The 22,823-nt window shown below is 60.5% G+C and overlaps 1 protein-coding gene across 6 annotated transcripts in view; it reads left to right on the top strand.

The window, feature by feature from the left end:
- Positions 1-17,108, top strand: part of BRF1 (BRF1 general transcription factor IIIB subunit) — a 78,534-nt gene extending 61,426 nt beyond the window's left edge. For 5 of the 6 annotated variants that reach the window (XM_019009456.4, XM_019009458.3, XM_063698245.1 and 2 more), the window contains 11 exons: positions 16-142; positions 486-525; positions 614-706; positions 4,793-5,059; positions 6,591-6,652; positions 7,487-7,568; positions 7,666-7,721; positions 8,919-9,175; positions 14,222-14,273; positions 15,099-15,270; positions 15,804-17,108. In XM_019009456.4, the coding sequence (XP_018865001.1) occupies positions 16-142; positions 486-525; positions 614-706; positions 4,793-5,059; positions 6,591-6,652; positions 7,487-7,568; positions 7,666-7,721; positions 8,919-9,175; positions 14,222-14,273; positions 15,099-15,270; positions 15,804-15,841 (1,246 nt within the window). In that variant the 3' untranslated portion in view covers positions 15,842-17,108. The remainder of the gene's footprint in view (positions 1-15; positions 143-485; positions 526-613; positions 707-4,792; positions 5,060-6,590; positions 6,653-7,486; positions 7,569-7,665; positions 7,722-8,918; positions 9,176-14,221; positions 14,274-15,098; positions 15,271-15,803) is intronic. The other variant, XM_019009457.3, reaches the window with a different exon arrangement.
- Positions 17,109-22,823: the final 5,715 nt, after the last annotated feature.

Here is a 22,823-nt window from a genome sequence, read left to right as displayed (position 1 = left end):
CTGGCTCCATTTTAGGCTCACGGAATTTGAAGACACCCCCACCAGTCAGTTGACCATTGACGAGTTCATGAAGATCGACCTGGAGGAGGAGTGCGACCCCCCCTCCTACACAGCTGGGCAGAGGAAGCTGCGGATGAAGCAGGTAGCGCCGGCCTTGGTGTCTGTCTGTGCTGGGCTTGCCAGCCTTGGGGGGAAGCCGCACACCCCGACTGGGGTTGTAGCAGAGCTGGTGCCATCCCAAAACCTCATAGCCGCTCTTTAGTGCTATGACCGGCCAGAGCCTGAGGCTCCGGGATGCCCCGCACACAGACTCTGGGAAGTGCCACCTCTTCCCGTGGGGGACACAGGCCCATAGCTCCACCTCCACCACTGCGTACCCCTAAGTTCTAGCAGCCTGTGGTCCCTGGGGCCCACGGGGCACCCCAGAGGCTGCGCTGTGCACCAGGGCCTCCCTTCACAAAGCCTCTTGCCCTGTTCCGTTTCAGCTTGAACAAGTCCTGTCAAAAAAACTGGAGGAGGTTGAAGGTAACCAACCGATCTTCCCATGCAATGCTTCTGTTTTGTTGGGAAAATTGATTTTGTGCTGACTTTTTGCTTTTAACTTATGCTTCAGGTGAAATATCCAGTTACCAGGATGCAATTGAGATTGAACTAGAAAACAGCCGGCCAAAGGCCAAGGGGGGCCTGGCCAGCCTGGCAAAAGATGGTGAGTCTACTGTGCCCGGCCCCTATTCAGACCTTTTTAAAATGTGCTAGAGTCTCAGCAGATCTCTTCAGGATCAGAAAAAGACCTGGAAAGGGAAGGGGATTATCTACAGAATGTAAGTTTACCACCAGGCATGGTGGCTCACGCCTGTAATCCCAGCACTTTGGGAGGCTGAGGCAGGCGGATCACGAGGTCAGGAGATGGAGACCGTCCTGGCCAACATGGTGAAACCCTGTCTCTACTACAAATACAAAAATTAGCTGGGTGTGGTGGTGCGCACCTGTAGTCCCAGCTCCACGGGAGGCTGAGGCAGGATAATCACTTGAACCTGGGAGGTGGAGGTAGCAGTGAGCCAAGATCGCACCACGGCACTCCAGCCTGGGTGACAGAGCAAGACTCCGTCTCGAAAAAAAAAAAAATGTAAGTTTCCCCTACAAAAGACAGCTTTGCGGGGCCATTTCAAAATATGTCAAAGATATTTTGGGGTAAAATATTTTTATTTATTTCAGGGCCTGCTACCTGTCATTGATGTTGTACTAGAGTCAGGTTGGAATTTGGTATCTGTTGCTACAAAGTCTGGTCAATCATCAGATCTCTGTTTTGATGTTAATGCTGATGAGCTGTGCCTGAACTCCAAAGGGAGGGGGTATAAGCGGGTATAATGAGGCGTGTCTGACCCTGCCCCCACTTCCCATCATGGTCTGAACTAGCTTTTCAGGTTTCTTTGAAATCTCCTTGGCCAAGAGAAGGGATCCATTTGGTTGGTTGTGGGGCTTAGAATTTTGTGTTTGATTTGTATTCTGTACGGTGTATTTTCACTTGGGGGTTAGCAGGAGCCACGGGAGGGCCTGAGAACAGAGGCAGGAGGTAGGGAGGCTGTTGCAGGAACCCAGGGTGAGAGACCTGGCCCAGCCTGGTCGAACTCTGGAGGTACTTTTGGGGCAGAGCCAACAGTCCAGGGAATGTGCATGTCCCGGGAATGTGGCAGCCAGAGCCCCCAAGGCTCCTGGCACCTGCGGCCTGGGCCCACTTGCCTGGGGAGGGGCTTCTGAGAGGCTGCTCTGTCCAGAGGTCATCGTCCACTGACATCTGCTCTCTAGGGATCAGGTGCTTTCCCCCAAGGAGCCATTCCTCACCATGGAGACCCCTCCGGGACTCAGTGCTAGCTGGGAATCTTGTATTGGAACACATTCAGAAGAAAGCAGTCTAAGACTAGGGAGCGGGTCAAGCATGGTGGTTCATGCCTGTAATCGCAGCACTTCGGGAGGCAAATACAGGAGGACTGCTTGAGCAGAGTTCAAGACCAGCCTGGTCAGCATAGTGAGACCCCATCTTTACAAAAAATTAAAAAATTAGCTGGGCGTGGGAGTGTGCACCTGTAGTCCCAGCTGCTCGGGAGGCTGAGGCCAGAGGATCACTTGAACCCAGGAGTTCGATGTGCAGTGAGCTATGATTGCACCACTGTATTCCAGCCTGGGCAGCAGAGCCAGACCCTGTCCCTAGTATACACACACACAAAATCCAGAGTGGGATGTTTTAAGATGAGTTTTGCCAACCTTAAAGGAAGAAGCAGAGGCAAAATTAATCTACATAATTTATTTGGGTCAAGCTTGAGGATTGCAGCCAGGGGGGACATATCCCATTGCCCTGAATATACACTCTGGTGAGCAGCAGTTACACATGGACTTTTTCTTTTTTTGGAGGCAGAGGCTCACTCTGTCACCCAGGCTGGAGTGCAGTTGCATAATCTCAGCTCACCACAACCTCCACCCTGTAGTTTGAAGCAATTCTCCTGCCTCAGCCTCCTGAGTAGCTGGGACTACAGGCATGCGCCACCACGCCCAGCTAATTTTTGTATTTTTTGTAGAAACAGGGTTTCGCCATGTTGGCCAGGCTGATCTCGAACTCCTGGCCTCAAGTGATCTGCCCACCTTGGCCTGCCAAAGTGCGGGATTACAGGAGTGAGCCATCCTCAGCTACAGATGGATTTTTAAAGGCAAAAAGGGACAGTGATTGGATAGATACAAAGTTGTCTGTCGGGAATTCTCATTGGCTTACAATAGTAACGTTCATTCGTGATTGGCTGTACATCCTTAAACTATTGGGTGCGGCATTATTGGGTTAGTTTAGAGCTACTTGTGGCAACAGCAAGTGGTTTCAAGAAATGAACACGTAGCTCAAGGGGGAGGATTCACATTCCTCCCGTGAAAGTTCTTTTCTCAGTCTTTTAAATTTACCATTGGGTGATTTTTAACAGCCTTATTGAGGTGTAATTGCCGTATGAAAACTGCTCATATTTAAAACGTGCCCTTTAATTTCTGAACTTCGATGTCTGCACACACCTGTGAAGCCATAGTGACAACCAAGAAGACCCACAGATCTGTGGCTCCCACGGGGTCCACAGGCCCTTGGTCACTAACCCCCCTCCTGCCCCAGGCCACCAGTGAGCTACTTTTTGTCACGATAAATTAGTTGTATTCTGTAGAATTCCGTAGGAGTGGGATCACATAGTATATGTTTTTCCCTTCGGCTTTTTCACAGTGTAATTCTGTTGAATCACGCGTCAATGGTTTGTTCGTTTGTGTTGTGGCGTGGCAGTCGGTAGCCCTTCAGCACGCTGAGGGTGTGTAGCCATTCATCTGTTGGAGGACATTGCACGTTTGAGGCTGTTTCAGATGCGCTCGTGAACACTCGTGTACAAGTGCTTGTGTGGACGTTGATTTCCTTTTGGGTCAATTGCTGAGGAGTGAAATTGCTGGGTTATGTGAAAGCCAAGTGTGTATGTCTTTTTTTGTTGTTTTTGAGACAGGGTCTTACTCTGTCACCCAGAATGGAATGCAATAGTTCCATCATAGCTCACTGCAGTGTCAACCTCCTGGGCTCAAGCAACCCTCCCATCTCAGCCTCCCAAGTAGCTGGGACTGCAGGCGGGCACCACCACACCCAGATAATTTTTACATTTCTTCATAGAGACAGGATCTTGCTGTGTTGCCCAGGCTGGTCTGGAACTCCTGGGCTCAAGTGGGCGGCCACGAACTGCCTGTCTTTAAGAAATGATCAGGTTGTCGGCCAGGCGCAGAGCGTCACGCCTGTAATCCCAGCACTTTGGGAGGCTGAGGTGGGCAGATCACAAGGTCAGGAGATCGAGATCATCCTGGCTAACACAGTGAAACCCCGTCTCTTCTAAAAATACAAAAAATTAGCCGGGCGTGGTGGCGGGCGCCTGTAGTCCCAGCTACTCAGGAGGCTGAGGCAGGAGAATGGCGTGACCCCGGGAGGCCGAGCTTGCAGTGAGCTGAGATCGCGTCACTGCACTCCAGCCTGGGCGACAGAGCGAGACTCCATCTCAAAAAAAAAAAAGAACTGATCAGGTTGTCTCCAAAGGGTTAGCACCATGCATGGAAGTGCGAGGGAGCGTATTCCCCCTGTCTGGGAAGTGCGGCCTGGTTTTCTTTTCAGGGCTAGACATTCTGATGGTTGTGAAGGAGGAGCCTGGGGTGGTTTCATTTGCATTTCCTTCAGGACTGGAGGTCTTTGTATATGTTCGTTTACACCAATATGTCGTCTTCGCTGGAGCGTTTGTTCAGATCTTTTTCCATTTTTTAATTGGGTTGTGTTTTCTTGTGAAGTTTTGGGAATTCTTCATCCATTCTAGATTTAAGTCCTTTATCAGTTATGAGATTTGCAGATAAGCCTGTGGGCTGTCTTCATTGTCTTAACGATGTCTTTCAAAGGGCAGTTGTTCTTAATTTTTTGGAAATCCGTTTTATCAGTGTTTTATGGATTCTGCTTTTAGAACCATTAGAAATGTTTGCCTTATCCAAGGTCACAAAGTTTTTCTTTTACGTTTTTGTCTGAAATATCTGTACTTTAACTCTCCCCCTAGGTCTGTGATCTGCTTTGAGCTAACTTCCGCGTGCAGTGCGAGGTGTGGGCTGAGGCTCGTTCTTTGGCACCTGACCGCCAGGCACCGTGCACTGACAGCCGTTCTATGGGTTACCTGGCAGCTTGGTAGCATTGTTTTTTGTCACAAAAGCGGGCACCCTGGCCCTGTGCCTGGTTAACAGGTGGATTGTGTACACCTAGGCTCCACCGAGGACACCGCGTCCAGCTTGTGTGGCGAGGAGGACACGGAGGACGAGGAGCTGGAAGCCGCGGCCAGCCACCTGAACAAAGACTTATACCGGGAGCTCCTTGGTGGCGCCCCCGGCAGCTCGGAAGCAGCAGGAAGCCCCGAGTGGGGCAGCAGGCCTCCGGCCCTGGGGTCCCTGCTGGACCCCCTCCCCACTGCAGCCAGCCTGGGCATCTCAGACTCCATCCGCGAATGCATCTCCTCTCAGAGCAGTGACCCCAGTGAGTTCTGATGGGGCCCTGGGGGGCGCTGAGGTCATCGGGAGAGCTTTCAGGCATGTCCCTCTCATGGGGAGAGCCGGATGCTGCCATCCTCTGTCGGGAGGTGTGGTGTTCTCGGGCGGTGGGCTTGGGTGGTGGCACCACCAGTCCCCCCAATGGGGCTGTGTGGGCGTCAGTGGTCCTGGCGTGAAGAACTGGGTGTGTGCCGACGCCGGAATGCAGTGAGTCTCGTCACCCTCACTGGGACCGCCTTCAGGTCACAGGCCACGGAGAATGGAGCCCACAAGTTGTGTCCAGGAGTCCCATGGGGCAGCTCCACCCCTCATCCGCTTGTCCAACATGGTCGGGGGAACGTCACTTGCTGAGCTTGGGCATGGCAATGACGAGGCACCCCTGCCCCATAGTGCCCAGGCCAGGCCACTGTGCCCATCCAGCCCCCCCTCACCCTGCCCGTTTGGCTGGGAGCTCTAGGAGAAAGGTGGGTCCCGTCCCCCATCCCTGCCAGGGCAGGCTTCCCTGGCTGAGAGCCTAGACCTTCCTGCAATGCTTCACCCTCAAGCCCTGCCTCCCGTCGGGCACCAGGGCCTGGCCTCTGTGTGAGGAGCGAGGTGAATGTTTATCAAGTGACCTCTGGGCCAAGGTAGAGACAATCCTGATGGTTGGGGCTGCTGTGTGGGTGGAACCCAGGCAAGTCACACACAGCAACAGGCAGAGGGGACATGCACAGGCCCTGGGGCAGCCAGCGGCACAGTGACCCTGAGCAGAAAGGGCCATTCTGGCTGGGGCTGAGGAAGGGCTGTGGGGGGCCTTGAGGGCTGCCTGTGAGTGTGAGAGGAGCCGTCTCTGGCCTCGGCCCTGGAGCAGCATGGCAGGAGAGCACCTCAGACAGTCTGGCCCTGTGCTGGAGTTGACTTGGCAGCACGGGGCAGGCAGCTATGGCGTGGGGCTGTGGCAAGGAGAGGCTGTCCCAATTCCAGGCTGTGCAGATGCTGCCTGGACTGCGTGGGGCTGGGCAGGGGTGACAGGCAGGTTTTGGGGTGTCCTGAGCGTGATGATGGAGGGCTCCCTCAGGCCTGGACTCCGGAATCATTTCTGTTCCTTCGTTTCTATCCCCAGACCTATGGGCTCAGTGATGGGGAACTGGCTACCCTGAGCACAGACCCCTCTCACTCCGTGGCCTGACCTTTCCTTCCTGCCCAGCTTCCGTGCCCTCCCTCGGTCTTTGGGGCCTGACAGCCTCTGTCTCCTGTTCTTAAAAAGTTGCTTTCTTACGAAAAGCACAGGAGTGCTGGGGTTTTCCTTTGTAGCTTCAGTTTAGCGTTCTGCTGGCTTCGCTTAGCGTCCTGAGCTAAGCATTTAAAGAGGTGTGGCCATGTGGGCAAACAGGGCGCGACCCACCAGTGCAGAGGAGGGGACGGGGTTCTAGAAGGCCCTTAGCCCAGACCCAGGGTCCTGAGCCAGCCCAGGTGGTGGCCACGCTCCTGTAATCAGAGCTGGCCCTGAGTGACGCTGATGCTGTGCTTCCCTCCAGAAGATGCTTCAGGAGACGGTGAGCTGGACCTCAGTGGCATTGACGACCTGGAGATTGACAGGGTAAGTGGCAGCACCCCTTCCCAAGAGGGGCTGGGCTTGGGAGGGCGCTGCAGCCCAAGGAGCCCTGAGTGGTCGGGCGGGGTTGGCCACCTCCCCTGCCGAGCCCACCCCGCTGGGTGAAATGGGCTCCTGGCCTTCTAGCCACTGTTCCCGGGACCCACCCCCACACTCTCTTATCCAGTGTCGGCTCGGGGGCGGCCTGTCGAGAGGCCCCTGGCTTTGCACCTGGCCCTTGCGGCCCTCGGCACATAGCCTGCGGCAAGCACACATCGCACAAATAGCACCAGGGGCAGCCCCTCGAGGGGTCTCTAGACACAAGAGGGCACCCACTGACTCCACATGCGCTGTGCGCCCCCAAACCCCAGGGCTTCCAGCCACTGGGACCAGCTCTTTGCAGTTTATCTCAATATACTTGCCCTCTGTCAGGCAGGAAGTCTTCTTCCTTGATTTCATGGCCACGTGGTGCCTCAGACCCCTCCAGCCTGGCCCATCTGTACCTGAGTGGGAGGCTCTCACCCTCACTTGGCCCCTTTGTGGCGACCTGTGGCCTGCACTCTGGCTGGCCGGGGTCCTGGTGCCGGCAGGGCTTGCAAGCTGCCCTAGAGGGTCTCACACATGTGGCCTGCGTGGTTGGCCTTGGGACAGGCAACGGAGCAACAGGTCCCCAACTCGCCCCGCGCGGTGAGGCCTCAGCCCAGGCTCCGCACTAAATAGAGGCTGCCCCGGGTTCCCCTTCCTCTAACGGTGGAAATACTTCCCGCTGGCCAGCGCGACCTTAGCATGCCCCGGTGTGCAAAGGCTAAAAGCCAGCCCCACTTCCCTGTGCTCGCCCAGTACATCCTGAATGAGTCGGAAGCCCGCGTGAAGGCCGAGCTGTGGATGAGGGAGAACGCCGAGTACCTGCGGGAACAGAGGGGTAAGCGCCACCTGCCCGCACTCACACGCAGGACGCACAGTCCCCAGGCCTGGGGCGTGGGCCCTCAGTGACGCTGGTCCCCTTTCTGAACTTTTAGAAAAAGAAGCAAGAATAGCGAAAGAGAAGGAGCTCGGCATCTACAAGGAACACAAGGTGGGCGCCTGTGACGCTGGGCCTGGCCTTCTTGGGGGTGTCCAGATTACGGGGGGGCAAATGTCTCTGGAATGTCCCTTCCCCATGTGACAGGAGGGTCTAGGTCCCAGGGCAGGCAGCCGGAGGCCATGTGCTCTGGACCCCAGACCCACATCCCTAACCACTAGGTCCTGCCCCGTGCTGGCCACAGGCGCCCAGCCGTCGGCCTCACCTTGGAGGGCGTGTGCTCAGCTTTGGGGTAACCTTCTGGATGCAGCACCGGGGCAGACTGTCGAGACTCGAGGCTGGACACTGGGGTCCCTGCCTGTGTAATGGGTTTGCTCTTCTCACGCCCTGGGAAAGTCCGACTGTCATGCCTCCCTGCCTTGTGGCCGTCACGGTGACTTGCTCTGCCAGCTTACTCTCTGGTGGAATGTGCCTTCAGCCTCGTGGTGCAGGCAGCAGTGGTTGAGCCTCTGAGTGACTGAGCAGGAGAAAACACGGGGAGCCAGTTCCCTGCCTGCGAGACTGGGGTCCCTCGGACGAAGCTGGAGGTGGCTGGGATGGCAGATGTGGGGCCTACCCACTCAGCAGGACCCGGGGAGCTTGTGGTCAGAGAGTTAGGAGCCCAGGGACTCCACCCCACCCAGCAGCACGTCCCAGGCCTTGCTGGGCCACGCGGGAAGGTCGTCGTGCAGCAGGGGGCAGCAGGGGTGGTGTAGGCTGATTGCCCTGAAGTGGTCTGTGGCTCCAGCTCCTAGAATGAGATCCAGGGTCTTCGGGCAGCTGGGGCCTTTGACGTGGGCCACGGTGCTGGGGTGGATTGTCTGTCTTCACTGAGTAGCCATCTCTGCTGCAGCCCTCACAGTGCAGCAGCACATCGCCCTGCCGTGTTCATGTGGCCCTGCCCTGTGTGGGACCCAGGGGCAGCAGGGCCCTGAGCACCTGTGGCATGTTTGCTGCTGTTGCTGTCTGGAGGCCCTGCCAGCACCCATGCCAGGCCACGTGCCCCACTCACCTGGGAGGGCAGGATTTGACGTGGGCAGGCCCAGAGAGCGCCAGGCTGGCCCACATTCTGGGAGGAAGAGGCAGGAGCAGCCCTTCTGAGGGCCTGAGCCAGGCCTCACCCGCCTGCACTCCTGGCCTCACGTGGAGCCCCTGATGGTTGAGTGCAGGGGGCATGACTCATGGGAGGCATTCTTGCGTGTTTCCATTAAGCCCAAGAAGTCTTGCAAGCGACGGGAGCCAATTCAGGCCAGTACCGCCAGGGAGGCCATCGAGAAGATGCTGGAGCAGAAGAAGATCTCCAGCAAGATCAACTATAGCGTGCTCCGGGGCCTCAGCAGCGCCGGCGGGGGCAGTCCGCACAGGGAGGATGCACAGCCCGAGCATAGCGCCAGTGCCAGGAAGCTGTCACGAAGGAGGACGCCGGCCAGCAGAAGTGGGGCTGACCCTGTGACCAGTGTGGGGAAAAGGTACCATCCTGTCCTGAGTGGCTGGGTTAGGGCAGCAGCCCAGGGCGAGCAGAGGCCCATGGCTTCGGGTCCTGGAGCTGCCAGGGGCCAGCCGAGGCCACAGAAGTGCCTGGAGTGGCATTTGCCACCTGCATGCTGGGGACTGGTGGGCCGTCTCCGGCACGTTGACAGTGTCTCAACTCTCCTTGGCCTGGTGGGCTGTGAGCCGACGGGCGGGTCCGGCTGTCAGAGGGGTCCTGCAGCCTAGACTCTGTTTTGTCCCAAGGAGGGGCTGGGACAATCCGTGGGGTCGGTGCCTTCTCCAGACTGGGTTCAGGAAGAAGAGTCCCCAGCCCTGCCGCCCTGTGCCTGCTCTGCGCACCCTGGCTGCATTGCCGTCTCTGCTGAGGTGGTGGGTGAGAGCAGCGCACTGCTGAGGAAGGAGGATGTGGGTGGAGAACGTGGCTGAGGGACGTCAAAGGCGGGATGTGCTGGCCTCAGCGCACAGGGTCACGAGGCTCTGCGGCTCCATGCAGGCCACCTTGGAGTGGGTCGGCCTCTGTGCACAGCTTGCCGCTGGGGGGCGGCTGCAGGCTCTCCCGACGAGGCCACGGGCAGCTGGGCTCACCTGCGGTGTCTTGGGGGCCCGTGGCTGGTCCATGTGTCCCTCTGGCAGTGGAGATGGGGTTGGCGGCTTAGCTTCTGGGTCCACCCTTTGGTGGTTCCGACCTTCACTCCACCCCACCGAGTCTCCGGGCTGGGTGCGTCTGCTGGTCCTACTGCTTCTTGGGATCTCTTGCGTTGTCTCCAGCTGCTTCCGCCTGTGGGGCAGTGCTGACTCTCGGCAGCCCTGTCGGGGCCTCCTGTTGTTTGCGGTATTTGCGGTGGTTTCTCCTTGGCCTTTTGAGCTTCTAGGCTGGCCACTCTACCCCGCGAGAGTCGGCTGTGCTGTGGCCCTGCCCCTGCCGCTCCCCTGGGGTGCCCAGGTGCTGCTCTGTGAGGGAGCCTGACCTCCTTGCAGGCTGGTGCTTCTCAGCCGGCATCTCAGCCCCTCAGGAGGGCCGCATGGGCTGTCTCCTCTACATCAGCCATGCACTGGTCCTCTGGGGGTGCACTCCTAGCACAGCTCCTGGCATGCGTAGGTGGTCAGTGGGGCAGAGGTGAAGTCAGGGCAGGTCTGTGGCTCGGTTCCCCTGTGCCTGAGTACTCCCAGGTCCGATCTGAGGCCTTAGTCTCCGTGTCCTCTGCCTGCCCAGCCAGCCTCTGTCAGCGCTGGAGGTGGGGGTCCTGTCCCAGTTGGGTGATTCTGGTGCCTGGTGACAGGGTTCACAGCCCCCTCTGTCACATCTGACCAGCTGGCCCAGACAGGGCCCGGGTGTGCATGTGTGTGTCTCTGTGTGTGTATACATGTACATGCAGTGCGTGTATGCCTGTATCTGTGTGCATGCAGTGTGTGCCTGTGTCTGTGTGCATGCAGTATTTGTGTGCATGTGTGTGTGTGTGCCTGTGTCTGTGTATGCAGTGTGTGTGTGCCTGTGTCTGTATGCCTGCAGCGTGTGTGTGCATGTGTGTGTGCCTGTGTGTGTGCATGCAGTGTGCATGTGTTCTGTATCTGTATGCATGCAGTGTGTGTATGCGCCTGTGTCTGTATGCAGTGTGTGTGTGTGCGCCTGTGTCTGTGTGCCTGCAGTGTATGTGTGCATGTGTGTGTGCCTGTGTCTGTGCATGCAGTGCGTATGCACACAGTACGTGTGTGCGTTGGTGCACTCAGTACGTGTGTGTGCATGTGTTCAGTGTCTGCACACAGTGCATCTGCATGCTTGTGTGTGCACACAGTGTGTGCCTGTATCTGTGACTGCACATAGTGTGTGTGCATGTGTGTGTAAGTTTTTGTGTGCAAGTGCAGGTGTGCATGCCTATGTTTCTGTGCATGCAGTGTGTGTGCATGCAACACGTGTACCTGTATGTCTACAGATTGTGGTGTGCAGGTCTGTGTCTCTGTGTACACGTGTGCATGCATGTGTCTGTATACACTGTGTTTCTCTGTGTGCGTGGGGTGTGTTTGTGTGTCTTAAGTCTCTCAACTGTGTGCAGTGTGTGCACATCTGTGAGTCTGTGTGCACACAGTGTATGTGCACACACATCTGCGTGTTCGTGCACTGCTTCCTGCATTAGAAACCCATCAGTCTTCCCCCCAACATGGCCATGATCTGATTCGGGAATATTTAGTGTTCTAAGACGGAAGCATGAAGACCTCAGGGCTGGGGACCCCCCGCACTCCCACCCCCACTCAGGCCTGGGCAGCTCAGGCATTTCCAGCGGGGCAGGGGAGAGGGGGTCTACCTGGGGACAGAAGGGCATGTCCCGGTTGCCCTTGCAGCCCATGGGGGCAGCTTTTCACCCACACTCGGGTGAGGAAAAAGGGATTTGGACCACTTGGAAAGAGGCTGAGGCTACGACGTGGGGAGGGGTGGTGGGGAGGGACCACCGAGGAGGGGTTTAGCTGAGGAGGCACTGCCTCAGCCCAGCGACCACAGCGTCCCTCAGCAGCAGCTGTGCTGCCTTGGGTGGCCCAGGCATGGCAGTCCCTCCTTGCTGTGGGGGAACCAGCCTGAGCTGCACCCCCTTTCTCTTTGGTTGCCGGTGGCTGCCTAGCCCATCTCCCTCTGGCCACCTGCCCCTGGTCCCGCGTAGTGATGCATGCTTCCGCTGATGACAGACAACTGCAGAACCTGAGCTGGGCCACGCAGGGGTGTGGGCAGCTGAGCCACGCAGGGGTGGGCCATGCAGGGGTATGGGCAGCTGAGCCACACAGGGATGTGGGCAGCCGCTCCCTCTGAGCTTGTCTCCTCCTCACTCTGTGGTCACTCGGGCTGCTTTGACCCTCGGGGTCTTCCTCTAGCTCATGCAGATCAGTCTGCCCTCATGCCTGAGCGTCCCACTCTGGGGACAGGCAGAGGGGCCAGTGTGGGCTGTGGGCCCCAGCGCCCATATCTGGAAGGGGGACAAAGTGGGGGCCCACCAGATGAGCTGCCCTCTTGCCTGCTTACAGGCCCCAGGATCACCCCAGGCTGGGCTGGGGCCGAGCTTCAGCCGAGCGGGTTCAGCAGGTGCTGGCGCGGCTGCGAGAGGGAGCAGCCTGAGCCCAACAGTGGGTTTGCGTGGACAGTGGGCCGCAGCGCCCCACATCCTCAGGTCCCTGGCTGGGGACCCCCCTACAGGCCAAAGCCATGGCCGAGGTGATGCCAGGTGGGAGCTTGTTCTCCAGGCGCTCTCAGGCCCTCCCATGTGGCCTGGCTGCCTCAGGTTCACACAGGATACTGCGTGGAAGAGGGGGGAAGCCCTTGAGACAGGCCCCCAGCTAGCCCGCAGACCCCGGGAGCCCTTGCGGTTCTGCACTCTTGAACACCACGCACCCTCTCTCCAGCCGGGCTCTGCAGGAGTAGGGAGCTTTCTGGCCCCCCAGGGTGAGGCCTGGCACAGCTGCTTCCTGGTTCTGGAAAAGCTGGACGTGTCCGTTAGGACCTTGGGTCAGTGCAGCAGGACCTTGTGGCTTGAATTTCAGCCTGTCCTCAGTGCCAGGTGGGGGAGGGAGGGTGTGTCCCTGCAGGAAGCGCACCCTCCTAACAGCGCCCCTCTCCCTGTAGCCCCGTATTGCTGTCCGCCAGCATCTGCTCCTCTCTGGCTAAGGTACAGTCTGCCAAAGTCAAAGAAACTGCCTCTTCCAGAGGTTGCAGTGGGCCGAGATCGCGCCACTGCACTCTAGCCTGGCGACAGAGCAAGATTCTGTCTCAGAAAAAAAAAAAAAAAAAAAAACTACCTCTCCTTGAGCCAGCGGGGTCTCACGGCCCTTCTCAATGTGGGCCTGCTGGCCTCACCTTCCAGAGCATGAATCTCCTGGGGACTTAGTCCCACCCGCCAAGATCAGGCCTCCCACCCAACTGCCAGGCCTGCCTCCTGGAGCGCCAGCCACTTCTGGAGAGACCACAGTGGGGTGTCTCATTGAGGTCAGCCTGCTGAGAAGCCCCGCTGCAGGGCCAGCTGCCATCCCCAGAGGCCCCCACTCCACTGCACAGTGGGCCTGGGGATGGGAGTGGGGAGGGCGGAGCAGCACCTGTCAGGCTCCAGGAACCAGGCTGGAGGCCTGGCCTGAGGATACAGCACCACCAGCAGCCCTGGGAGCTGAGGCTCCCACTGTCTCCAGTCTGGAGAGGGGCCACATGGGGAGCCCGGGGCCTCAGCCTGGCTCACACCTGCTATCAGCTTCACCCCGAGCAGAGCTCCACGTCTAGATGTTCTGCTAAGGTCCACCTGTCACGGGGTCCCTTCCCAGTGTCCCAAGGGTTCATCTGACACGTCAGAGCCAGGCAGGGCCCTGCCTCAGGCCCCCTACCGCCTCCCCACACAGCTGCGCCCTGGAGGGAAGGGCTCTGTCCCCACTGCATCCTTCCCCACAGGCCCTGAGCCCTCTCATTGCCTGCCCGACAGCCCTGTGTGTCCGTGCTGGAGGTTGCGGGTAATGCCTGCGTCCTCTCCCCTGGGCCCCTCTGTCTCCCTGGGGGGACCAGCAGTCTCCAAGAAGACTTGGCATATGGAAGGCACCTTTGGCCTTCGTGTGTGGCGGGCCGGCGAGCAGGCCCTGTGCAGGGTATTGTCAACAGAAGTAGGGATTGCCCTGGGCCTGGTGAGGGTTGGGGAAGCAGTCTCGGGTCTGACAGTGTCCCTTCACCCTTCCTACCCTCCTCCCTGAGTGAGGTAGGGCACCAGGCAGCTCCTTGAGGGCTCAGGCACTGTTGGAAGGGGAGTGGGCTGGGGAGCGGGGCGTCTGCAGCTTCTGTGTTTGTGTCGAGTGCTGCTCGCTGTTGAGAATGTGAACGGGTCAGAGCTCTGTGTTGACGTGCAGTGAGCACTGATGGAGTACACAGAGCCTGGACGCAGAACCAGGCTTCCAAAGGGACAGAGAAACAGTCAATTAACGCTGGGAAAGTGAAGATGGGCAAAAGGGAATAAGTGGGCAGGCGTTCAGGAGCCTGGGCTGAGGCCGCCATGCTGTGCTTCCTTTTGCAGGTTGAGGCCTCTGGTGTCTACGCAGCCAGCAAAGAAGGTGGCCACGGGAGAGGTGCGTTGTCCCACACAGCCAGGGCAGGGAGACCTTGGGAGGCAGCCCACCCATTTCTTCCTGGGCCCAGATGCTTGGTCTGTGACCACAGGGAGAACAGGCCTGACAGAGGCGCCTGCCCCTGCTGCTCCATACTTGCCTGGCATGGCCAGAGAATCGAGGCCCGAGGGTGGGAGCTCCCGGTTGCCGGAGCAGGAGCAGGCAGGAAGTGGGGACCGTTGTGTGCCTGCTGCTCAGCGCTCGGGCCAAGGCTGAGCAGCCTTGCTGTGGGCCTGGTGCCTGCAGGGAGCCTGTATGTAGGAAGCAGGCACTGCCAGGTCACAGGGCCCAGCCCTCCAGGGCTCAGGGGTCTTTCACCTGGACTGTCACTTGTTGGGGACTGGTCTGGCCCAGGAAACCAGGGTGAAGGTGCTGGCAGGTGGCGGGGGCTGGGGCAGGGGCCGGAGCAGCAGCCTCTGTCTGTGATCTGGGGGTCAGGGCAGGCCAAGCCCCCGGGGGCTGAGGCCACAGTGTCCTCGGCCGAGGCCTATGGTCTGGAAAGGTGTTCTGCATGCTCCCCGAGCACTGGGGTGGGGCCCAGTAGGATACAGGAGCAGGGGCTGGCAGAGGCCTGAGGGTGGGATCTTGATGCTGACACAGCTCATGGCACAGCCCCCAGGAGGCCAAAAGGGGCCAGTGGGCCTGGGAGCTGTGGCCAACCCGCGGGAGCCACTGGTGTGGCGGGCGTGGCTGAGCATCCTGGACCAGCCCTGGTGGGTCTGAGGGGTCTGTTGCGACACACAGGGCTCCCAGCTCTGTGTGTGTCAGAGCCCCACTTTGTTCCAGGCTTTGCTCCCAAGCTCTCCCACGCTCGGAGCTGAGCCTGCCAGGCCCCAGGCGGTGCTGGTGGAGAGCGGGCCCGTGTCATACCACGCCGACGAGGAGGCTGACGAGGAGGAACCCGACGAGGAGGACGGGGAGCCCTGCGTCAGTGCCCTGCAGATGATGGGCAGCAACGGTGGGTGGGGCCCGACAACAGGGAGGGGTTCAAGGGAAGTAAAGGCGTCAGCTACTGCCCCTCATGATCCCTGAACTTGGGCCTGTTAGCTTCAAACTAAATTTCTGTTTTTCCCTGGAAAGAAATTTGAACTAAGACATTTTGTAAATTGGTCATGTCGATTGTGAGGCTGGAGCCAGCCAGGGTCCGAGAGGCTAGGGACGGTGAGGCACCCGCCACGAGGGCCGCCCAGCCAGCAGCACGAGGTTCCCGGGTCTGCACGCCACCACGGACCTGCACACCCAGGGAGGGAGGCTGAGGGAGCCCACACTGCTCTCAGGTGCCCTCGACGAGGAGCAAGGCCCTGCTCTGGGTGCGTGCCAGTCCCGGGAGGTGGAGAGGAGCCCAAGATGGCTCCTGGCGGGGCGTGGGGGGCTGGGGCTGGGGCTGGAGCCTGAGTCTTCTAGGGGGGCACCAGGAACAGGGCGGGTTGGGGGGTCTGGGCTCCTGGGTCCCACAGAGACCCTGGGCTTCATGACTGTGCTCTTCTGCAGACTATGGCTGTGATGGCGATGAGGACGACGGCTACTGAAGTGTGGCCTCCAGGCAGGTGATGTCCTGGCAGGGGGCCTCGCGGGTCTCCTCAGCATCAGACGGGCTTCCAGGACCGCAGCAGGCAGGCCCCAGCGCCGAGACTCCTGGTGACAGGTGGCACCTGTCTCACAGTCCTTGTCCCATGTGGAACTTACCATTGGGATTGTGTTTCTATTCAGCAAGGGAAACCGGACCAAGCGTCTGCATGTGTGTGATCAGATGTGGGCCGGGTGTGCGCAGGGCTGGGTCCCGCTGCCTGCCGTCGACTCATCCAAGGACCCTTCAAGGCTGGCAGTGTGGTGTTGCTACTATTAAGGAAACAGGCTTGGGGCAGCCCCACTGCTGTCCAAGTGTGTGGAGGGCTGAGTGTGCTGGCCCTGTGATTCAGGACCAGCTCTGCAGTCCCCAGCCCACCCTCTGCACCGTCCCCTCCTGAGCAGCACTTGGCGCCAGTGGCCTCCGCCAGAGTGGAAGCCAGAGCCCTGCAGGTGTCCGGCGCAGCCGTGGGAGCTGAGGATCTGGCACTTAAGAGGCAGCAGCTCTGCGAAGGTCCTCTGCCTCCAGCTGTGGCCCTGCATCCAGATACCTGCCTCGTCCGAGGCAGACACCCCCACCCCTGCCTCCTCCAGACCCCCCTCCCCGCTGCCTGCACCGCCTGGAGCAGCATGGGGGTCAGACCCCTGCTCCAGGGCCACTTGAGTTGTGTGCCCAGGAGCCCTGCGGCTGCCGGCAGGTGAACTGAGTGCCCGACAGCTGAGACCAGCGCCCACCCGTCCTGAGCATAGCTCTGTAGGCAGTGCGGGCGTAGCCTGCATAGTGTCCTGGCGCTGGGAGTTCCCCGTGGACAGAGCCAGAGGGCAGTGGCGCTCCCTGTCAGAGCTGGATCGGGCCCCCCATCGAGGAGGGAGGGCAGACGGAGGCCCGAGAGCCTCCCCAGGCCTCTTCGTGGGAAGGCCCCAGTACCACTCGTAGGGGGTCTCAGCTCTGGCATGGCTGCCCCGGATGTGGCCGAGGAGGGGGCTTCACCCTGTGTCCTTAGGAGAGGGTGGCCTTGAGGCAGAGCCATGCCTCACTGATCCCCAGGGGCCTCATCCTCCCCATGGAATGGGGCGTATGTCCTGCCCCAACCTGGCCCGCAGCAGGCCAGACCCCCCTACCCCCGCCCAGAGCTCAGCAGCCAGCCTGGGTCCTGCCAGGGCTTCTCGAGGGCTTGGGGGAAGAATAGATTTAGTAAAGCAGGAAGATCTGTTGTTACTTAACAGAAATTGCCTGAGGCTTGTCTGATTCTGTGTTGCGATCTGTGGCCAGCCATCATGTCGGTCTGCTGGCTGCACAGCCTGGCTGTGGATATTAGCCCCTGAGACCCAGAGGCTGCCCTGAGCGAGGGGTGTGGGGTCTTTAGGTCCCCCCAACTACTGCAGCAGCTGTTAAGTGGGTGTGCATCAGCCTGGGCTGGACATGGGTGTGCCACGGGACCGGGTGGACAAGTCCCCGCTTGGGCCCCCAGCGCAGTGTGGGCACCGGGAGGTGAGTGCTGTGAAGAAAGTGAAACAGCAGGACCAGCCCACAGGGGCTTCACTGAGGCTGGGGTAGCAGGAAGCAGCAACTGGGCCAGGGTGGGCGGGCCTGGGGGCCACAGCTGGCACCCAGAGGCCCCGAGGGAGGTGCAGGTGGGCCGTGGGGCCGCAGGATGGGGGCTTGGAGAGGGGGCTCTTAGAGGAACCCTGAGGACCAGCTGGAGGGGCTCCCGGCCTAGCAGATGGCCACTGAGGCCGGGCCAGAGATGACAGCCAGGTGGCATGGAGTGGGGGTTTTGTTGGAGATGGAAGAGGGTGGATCTGGGGGGTGAAATGGGTGAAACCTGCCACCAGATCTTATTTGGGGAGGAGACCAGATGTGCAGCTGAGGGGCGCAGGTGAGGCGGGCCGTGCAGCGATCCAGCCCTCGGCCCGGGTGTTGGGGTGCAGGGCTGGGGGCAGCGTCTGACTCTGGTGGTGCTGTTTGCCAGGCTGTGGGGCCCCAGGCACAGGTGGGCTGCAGCTCCGCAGGAGGGAAGGAATCCTCATCCCAGGGAGACCTGCTTTGGGGCCAGTTGGGTGTTGGAGGGGTTTCAGGACAGACAGCTCTGGCTGGGCACTTCCACTCGGGAGGCCAGGAAAGAAGGTTTCCAGGCTGCCTGTGCGGGAGTGGCTTGGCCCACAGGTGGTTTAGGATATTGGCTGAACGGCCCGCCTGAGGCTGGAGGCAGAGGGAGGGGTGGAGAGGTGGGTGGGAGGTGAGGGCCAGGGGAAAGGGAGGCCCGGGAGGCAGTGGCTGTCCACCCTTTGGGGATGGAAGCGGGGGGGGGGGGGGGGGCTCAGGGGCTGGGGCGCGGGAGAGGATGGCTGGGATGTGGGGCTGAGGGGCACAAGCGGGGCCAGGCGGTGACCAGTGTGCTAGAGTCAAGCCCCACAATGGCTGGAGGGGAGGTGGGACATCTTTGGGCTGGTGGGGGAAGACTCTCCCTAGAGAGGGTGCGGCGTGGAGGGGAGGTGGGGCATCTCTGGGCTGGTGGGGGAAAGACTCTTCCCCAGAGAGGGTGCGGCATGGAACACAGCATCCGGGTCCTGGAGCCATGGGGGCCTGTGCTGCACAGACACTTGAGTGGCCGAGGTGCTGAGGTGCTGCGGCCCGGGAGTAGACAGCCATAGTGGCCAGGTGCCTTTGGGTGCTGGCCTGAACGCCGGGTTTGGGCATTCAGGTCTGTATTGCTCAGTCCCGTAGGTGGCTTAGGGGCCACATCTCCCAGCCTGGAGGCTGACAGGCCTGAAGCAGTGCTTGGCCAGCTGTACGCTGCAGCTGCATGGGGCCTGCCAGCATGTCCAGCAGCACCTCGGGCAGGTTCTGCCTGGGCCCTTCCCAGTGCCAGGACCAGACCATGCTGCAGCCTCGGGGAAGGGGGAGCCCAGCCTCTCAGCCCCGCATCACTATCCTTAGCTTGCTAGCTGTCCCCTTGAACGCTGCCTTCAGGGCTGGGCCTGCCAGGCATGCACACCCCAGCCCTGAGCAGCCACCGCCGCCTCCTGCTGCCTGCTCAGAGCAGGGCCATCCGAGGCTGTTAACGAGCTGGCTTAGGAACCTGGTGTTTGGTGGCCGCCACCACCCCTTGGATACCACGTTACAGTCCTGACAGGACTGGAGAACAGCCAGTTGGGGGCTCATTGGTCCTGAGGGCTCCAGGACTTTGTCAGAGCCTGTGTCCACCTTTGGGGGTGCCCGGGAGAAGTGGTCTGCACAGCTCCATAGAGCGAGGGGGTGGGGCATGTGGGGCTCAGGACTGGGTCAGGCCCGAGGCTCCACCACAGCCGGCCCTGAGCTCCATTGTCTTGGTCCAGCTGTTCTGTGCCTGGATGGCTCCTTCTTTGCAGCCCATGGAGCTGGGGTGGGGAGAGCCCCCTGGAGGGATCCCCTTGAGCCACAGAGTTGGAGGGTGGGGCACGAGATCTGACCCTTTGCCGCCTCTGGGCTCCTTGCCAAGTCCTTAGGGATGTCTGCCCAGCGACCTCACTCCCTGACCCAGAGAACAAGCTGGGCCACGCCCCACCTCCCTGTACCCCAACTGCAGAGGGGCTGCCATGCCTGCCCACAATCCTGTACCCCAACTGTAGAGGGGCTGCCATGCCTGCTCACAATCCCTGTACCCCAACTGTAGAGGGGCTGCCATGCCTGCCCACACCCCATACCCCAACTGTAGAGGGGCTGCCGTGCCTGCCCACAATCCCTGTACCCCAACTGTAGAGGGGCTGCCATGTCTTTCCACACCCCTGTACCCCAACTGTAGAGGGGCTGCCATGCCTGCCCACACCCCTGCACCCCAACTGTAGAGGGGCTGCCATGTCTGCCCACGCCCCTGCACCCCAACTGTAGAGGGGCTGCCATGCCTGCCCACGCCCCTGTACCCCAACTGTAGAGGGGCTGCCATGCCTGCCCACAATCCCTGTACCCCAACTGTAGAGGGGCTGCTATGCCTGCCCACATGCTCACTGGCCTTTATTCTTGACCCATGCTCATTTGGTCCAGCCGTATGGGTGTGGACCACGCTGGCCAGGGGAGGGACAGGCCGGGCATCTGCGCCCCTGACTTTGGCTTCCTCAAGTCCCTGCAGGGGCACTGGTTGTCTCCAGGCTTTCCTGAGCCTAGGTGCTTTGCAGGAGACTCCAAGTGCCAGAGGGAGCAGTTCCCATGCCCAGCACAGCTGACAGCGGATGACCCAGCAGCCTCTGTCTAGTGCTGAGGAGCAGGGGAAGAGGAGCGAGTGTGGCCAGCACCCTCTGCAGCTGGCTGCCTCATGCTGGGTGGGCACCTAGAGCCTTACCCTGTGGCTTGGAGCGAGGTTGGGGGCACCGGCAGGTGGGCGGATTGGCAGCTTCAGAGTCGGGCCCCAGGCAGGTCCAGCCCAGCTGCTGCTCCCAGTGTGGCAGAGGAGGCCAGACACTCCCCTCCCCACTGGCCTGAGCTGTCTGCCTGGGCTGAGTGTTCAAGGCAGGCTGGCATCTGCCCAGAGCTGCCAAGAGCAGGGGCAGGGCCTCAAGGGCGGCAGGGGGAGTCGGGGCTGCAGAAGGCAGTGGCCCCAGACCTGGCAGTGTGTCCTCGTGGAGGCTGGCTGGATGTTTTACTTGAGGCCCGGTCCTTCCAGCTGCTGGCCTGGGCGGCCTCTCTCTCTTCTGGTGCCTTGGGGAGGGGTCCCCCGGCAGGCTAAGGGCTGCAAAGCCGGAGCATTGCTGGGGTGGGAGGGGGCACCTGCATGGCCTTTCCCCGCCCCTGGCCTCCCACGTCTGAGGCTCTGCAAGGGCAGAGGCAGCAGCGGGCCCCACGGGGGAGGGGCACAGGGCCAAGGAACCCCAAGGACCCTGGGTAAGCAGAGCTGGGCCCTGGGGAGCCTCTGTTGGCACTGGAGGGGCAGAGCCCTGGAGGTTCTCCCATGGCCCGGGGCTGTCCCCAGATGTGGCAAGATCTACTTCAGGCTGGGAGTGTGACTGGCAGCCAGCCGCCGTGGTCTCTCTGCCAGGGATACCCCAACTTCCCCAGCCTTCCACAGTCCCCAGGCCTCTCGTGTACCCCCACTGTGCTTGGCGTGCACTAGCCAGGGACCGGCCCTTTGTGGGGATGGAGCACATCGGCATGTGAGTGTGCGTGCATCCATGAGTGCACACGTATGCCCGAGCATCCTGGACCCCTGTCCTAGTGTGGAGTTTGGTGTTGTGTACTGGGAACTTTGTGGGATCAAGGGCCAGGACCCAAGGCCAGCCAGGCCCCTCTGTTCACCCCCCTACCCCAGCTCAGCACATACCGCTCAGGGCCAGTGGGCAGGAAGTGCACGTGTCCTGCCCAATTTCAGGTGGGGCATAGTGGGCGGGTTCTGCCCATTCATGCAGCCACAGAGCTTTCCTGGGCAGTTTCCTGCCCTCTGCCAAGTCCAAGTCACCTTTGCCCGCATGCCAGAGGGGAGGGCAGGGCAGGGGCTGAGGGCCACGTGGGCTGCTGGCTGCTGGCTGCTGAGCTAGAGTCAGCCAGCCAGAGAGAGGACGGAGCTGGCAGCCTCAGGGGCACACGTGTGCAGGCATGTGACCATCCACAGAGAAATGCCTAATGCCCTTACGTACGTGTGCCTGTGCACACCTCATGTGAGTGCCCTTCCATGCACACCACACCCTCCTACATGGCCGCTATTCATGCACACCCAGTACCCGTGTACGCGTACACACATTCATCCGCACGCACGTCTGCTCGCACCCATCCCACCACCACGTGCACGGGCTTGAGCGTGTGTACCCAGACCCACACCTGGATGCACAGATGCTAAGGGCCGGGAGCCTCTGGACCAGCTCAGGGTGTCGGGCCCGGTTGGGGCAGACAACTGGCCGCAGTCCACACCCACGTGGTGGCTGAGCCCTCAGACACTTGTGGGCCTGTGGGTGATCTTTCTAATTTTTAAATTTCTTTTTGAGATTGAGTCATGCTATGTTGCCCAGGCTGGCCTTAAATCCCTGGGCTCCAGCGATCCTCCTGCCTCAGCCCCCAGAGTAGCTGGGACTGCAGGTGTCAGCCACCGCGCCCGGCTGGGGATGCTCTTGGTAGTTTCTCCTCACAGGGGCACCGTGACAGGGCCCAGGAGTCACCAGGCCTGCCCCTGCAGCCACTCCCCACAGATGCAGCGGGGAGGGATGATCTGGGGGCTTGTGTCTGGTAACTCCGGCACCTGATGGTCACCCAGCCCACACCGGTGCTGTGTGACCTGGCACCTGCTCCATCCCTCGGCCACAGAGTGGGGAGTGAGGTGAGCTTCCTGGCAGTTCGGGGAGTGAGGCAGCGCCAGGCTGGGTGAGCGCTCCAGCGTGAACCCCCTACTGCCCAGGCCCCTGGAATAGGGGACAGCAGACAGGCCCAGGCTCCCCCAACCCCCAGGTGCCTTCTGTTGCCCACGTCTGCCCCTCTGCCAAACAGGCCCCCGGTCAGCCCAGCCAGGGTGGGTCAGGAATCCTGGGCCTGGGCTGAGCATTACTGGGGCAGCAAGGGACACCTGCAGGGCCTCTCACTGAATGAGAGGCTCTGCGAGGGCAGATGCTGGGCAGCCCCTGAGGATGCCCCCACTCCTCCCTCTGCCTCCTGCTTCCCATCCCCCACCCCTCCCTTCACCTACCCCCTATCCCCTCCCTCCACCTCCCAGCCCCTCTTTCCACCGTCTGTCCCCCAGTGTCCTCCAAGACACTGACAGAAGCCCTCTTCTAGGCCTGCTGCTGCTCTCTGGTCCTGTTCCAGGTGGGGCAGGGGCTGCTGCATGAGGAGCTGCCGAGCCTGGGGCCAGAAATGGGGAGCTCTTTTGTCACTGTCTAGAGTCTGAGTCTGCCACCAGGGACTGCCACCCGCTCCCCTGGTTTAAGGGAGTCGGGCGAAGGAGTGTGGAGCACGCCCTTCCCAGCCCCCACAGCTGGGTGATGGTG

The sequence above is a fragment of the Gorilla gorilla genome, chromosome 15 (genome assembly GCF_029281585.2).
Source record: "Gorilla gorilla gorilla isolate KB3781 chromosome 15, NHGRI_mGorGor1-v2.1_pri, whole genome shotgun sequence".
NCBI classification, from domain to species: domain Eukaryota; kingdom Metazoa; phylum Chordata; class Mammalia; order Primates; family Hominidae; genus Gorilla; species Gorilla gorilla.
This window is presented reverse-complemented; position numbering and strand designations above follow the sequence as displayed.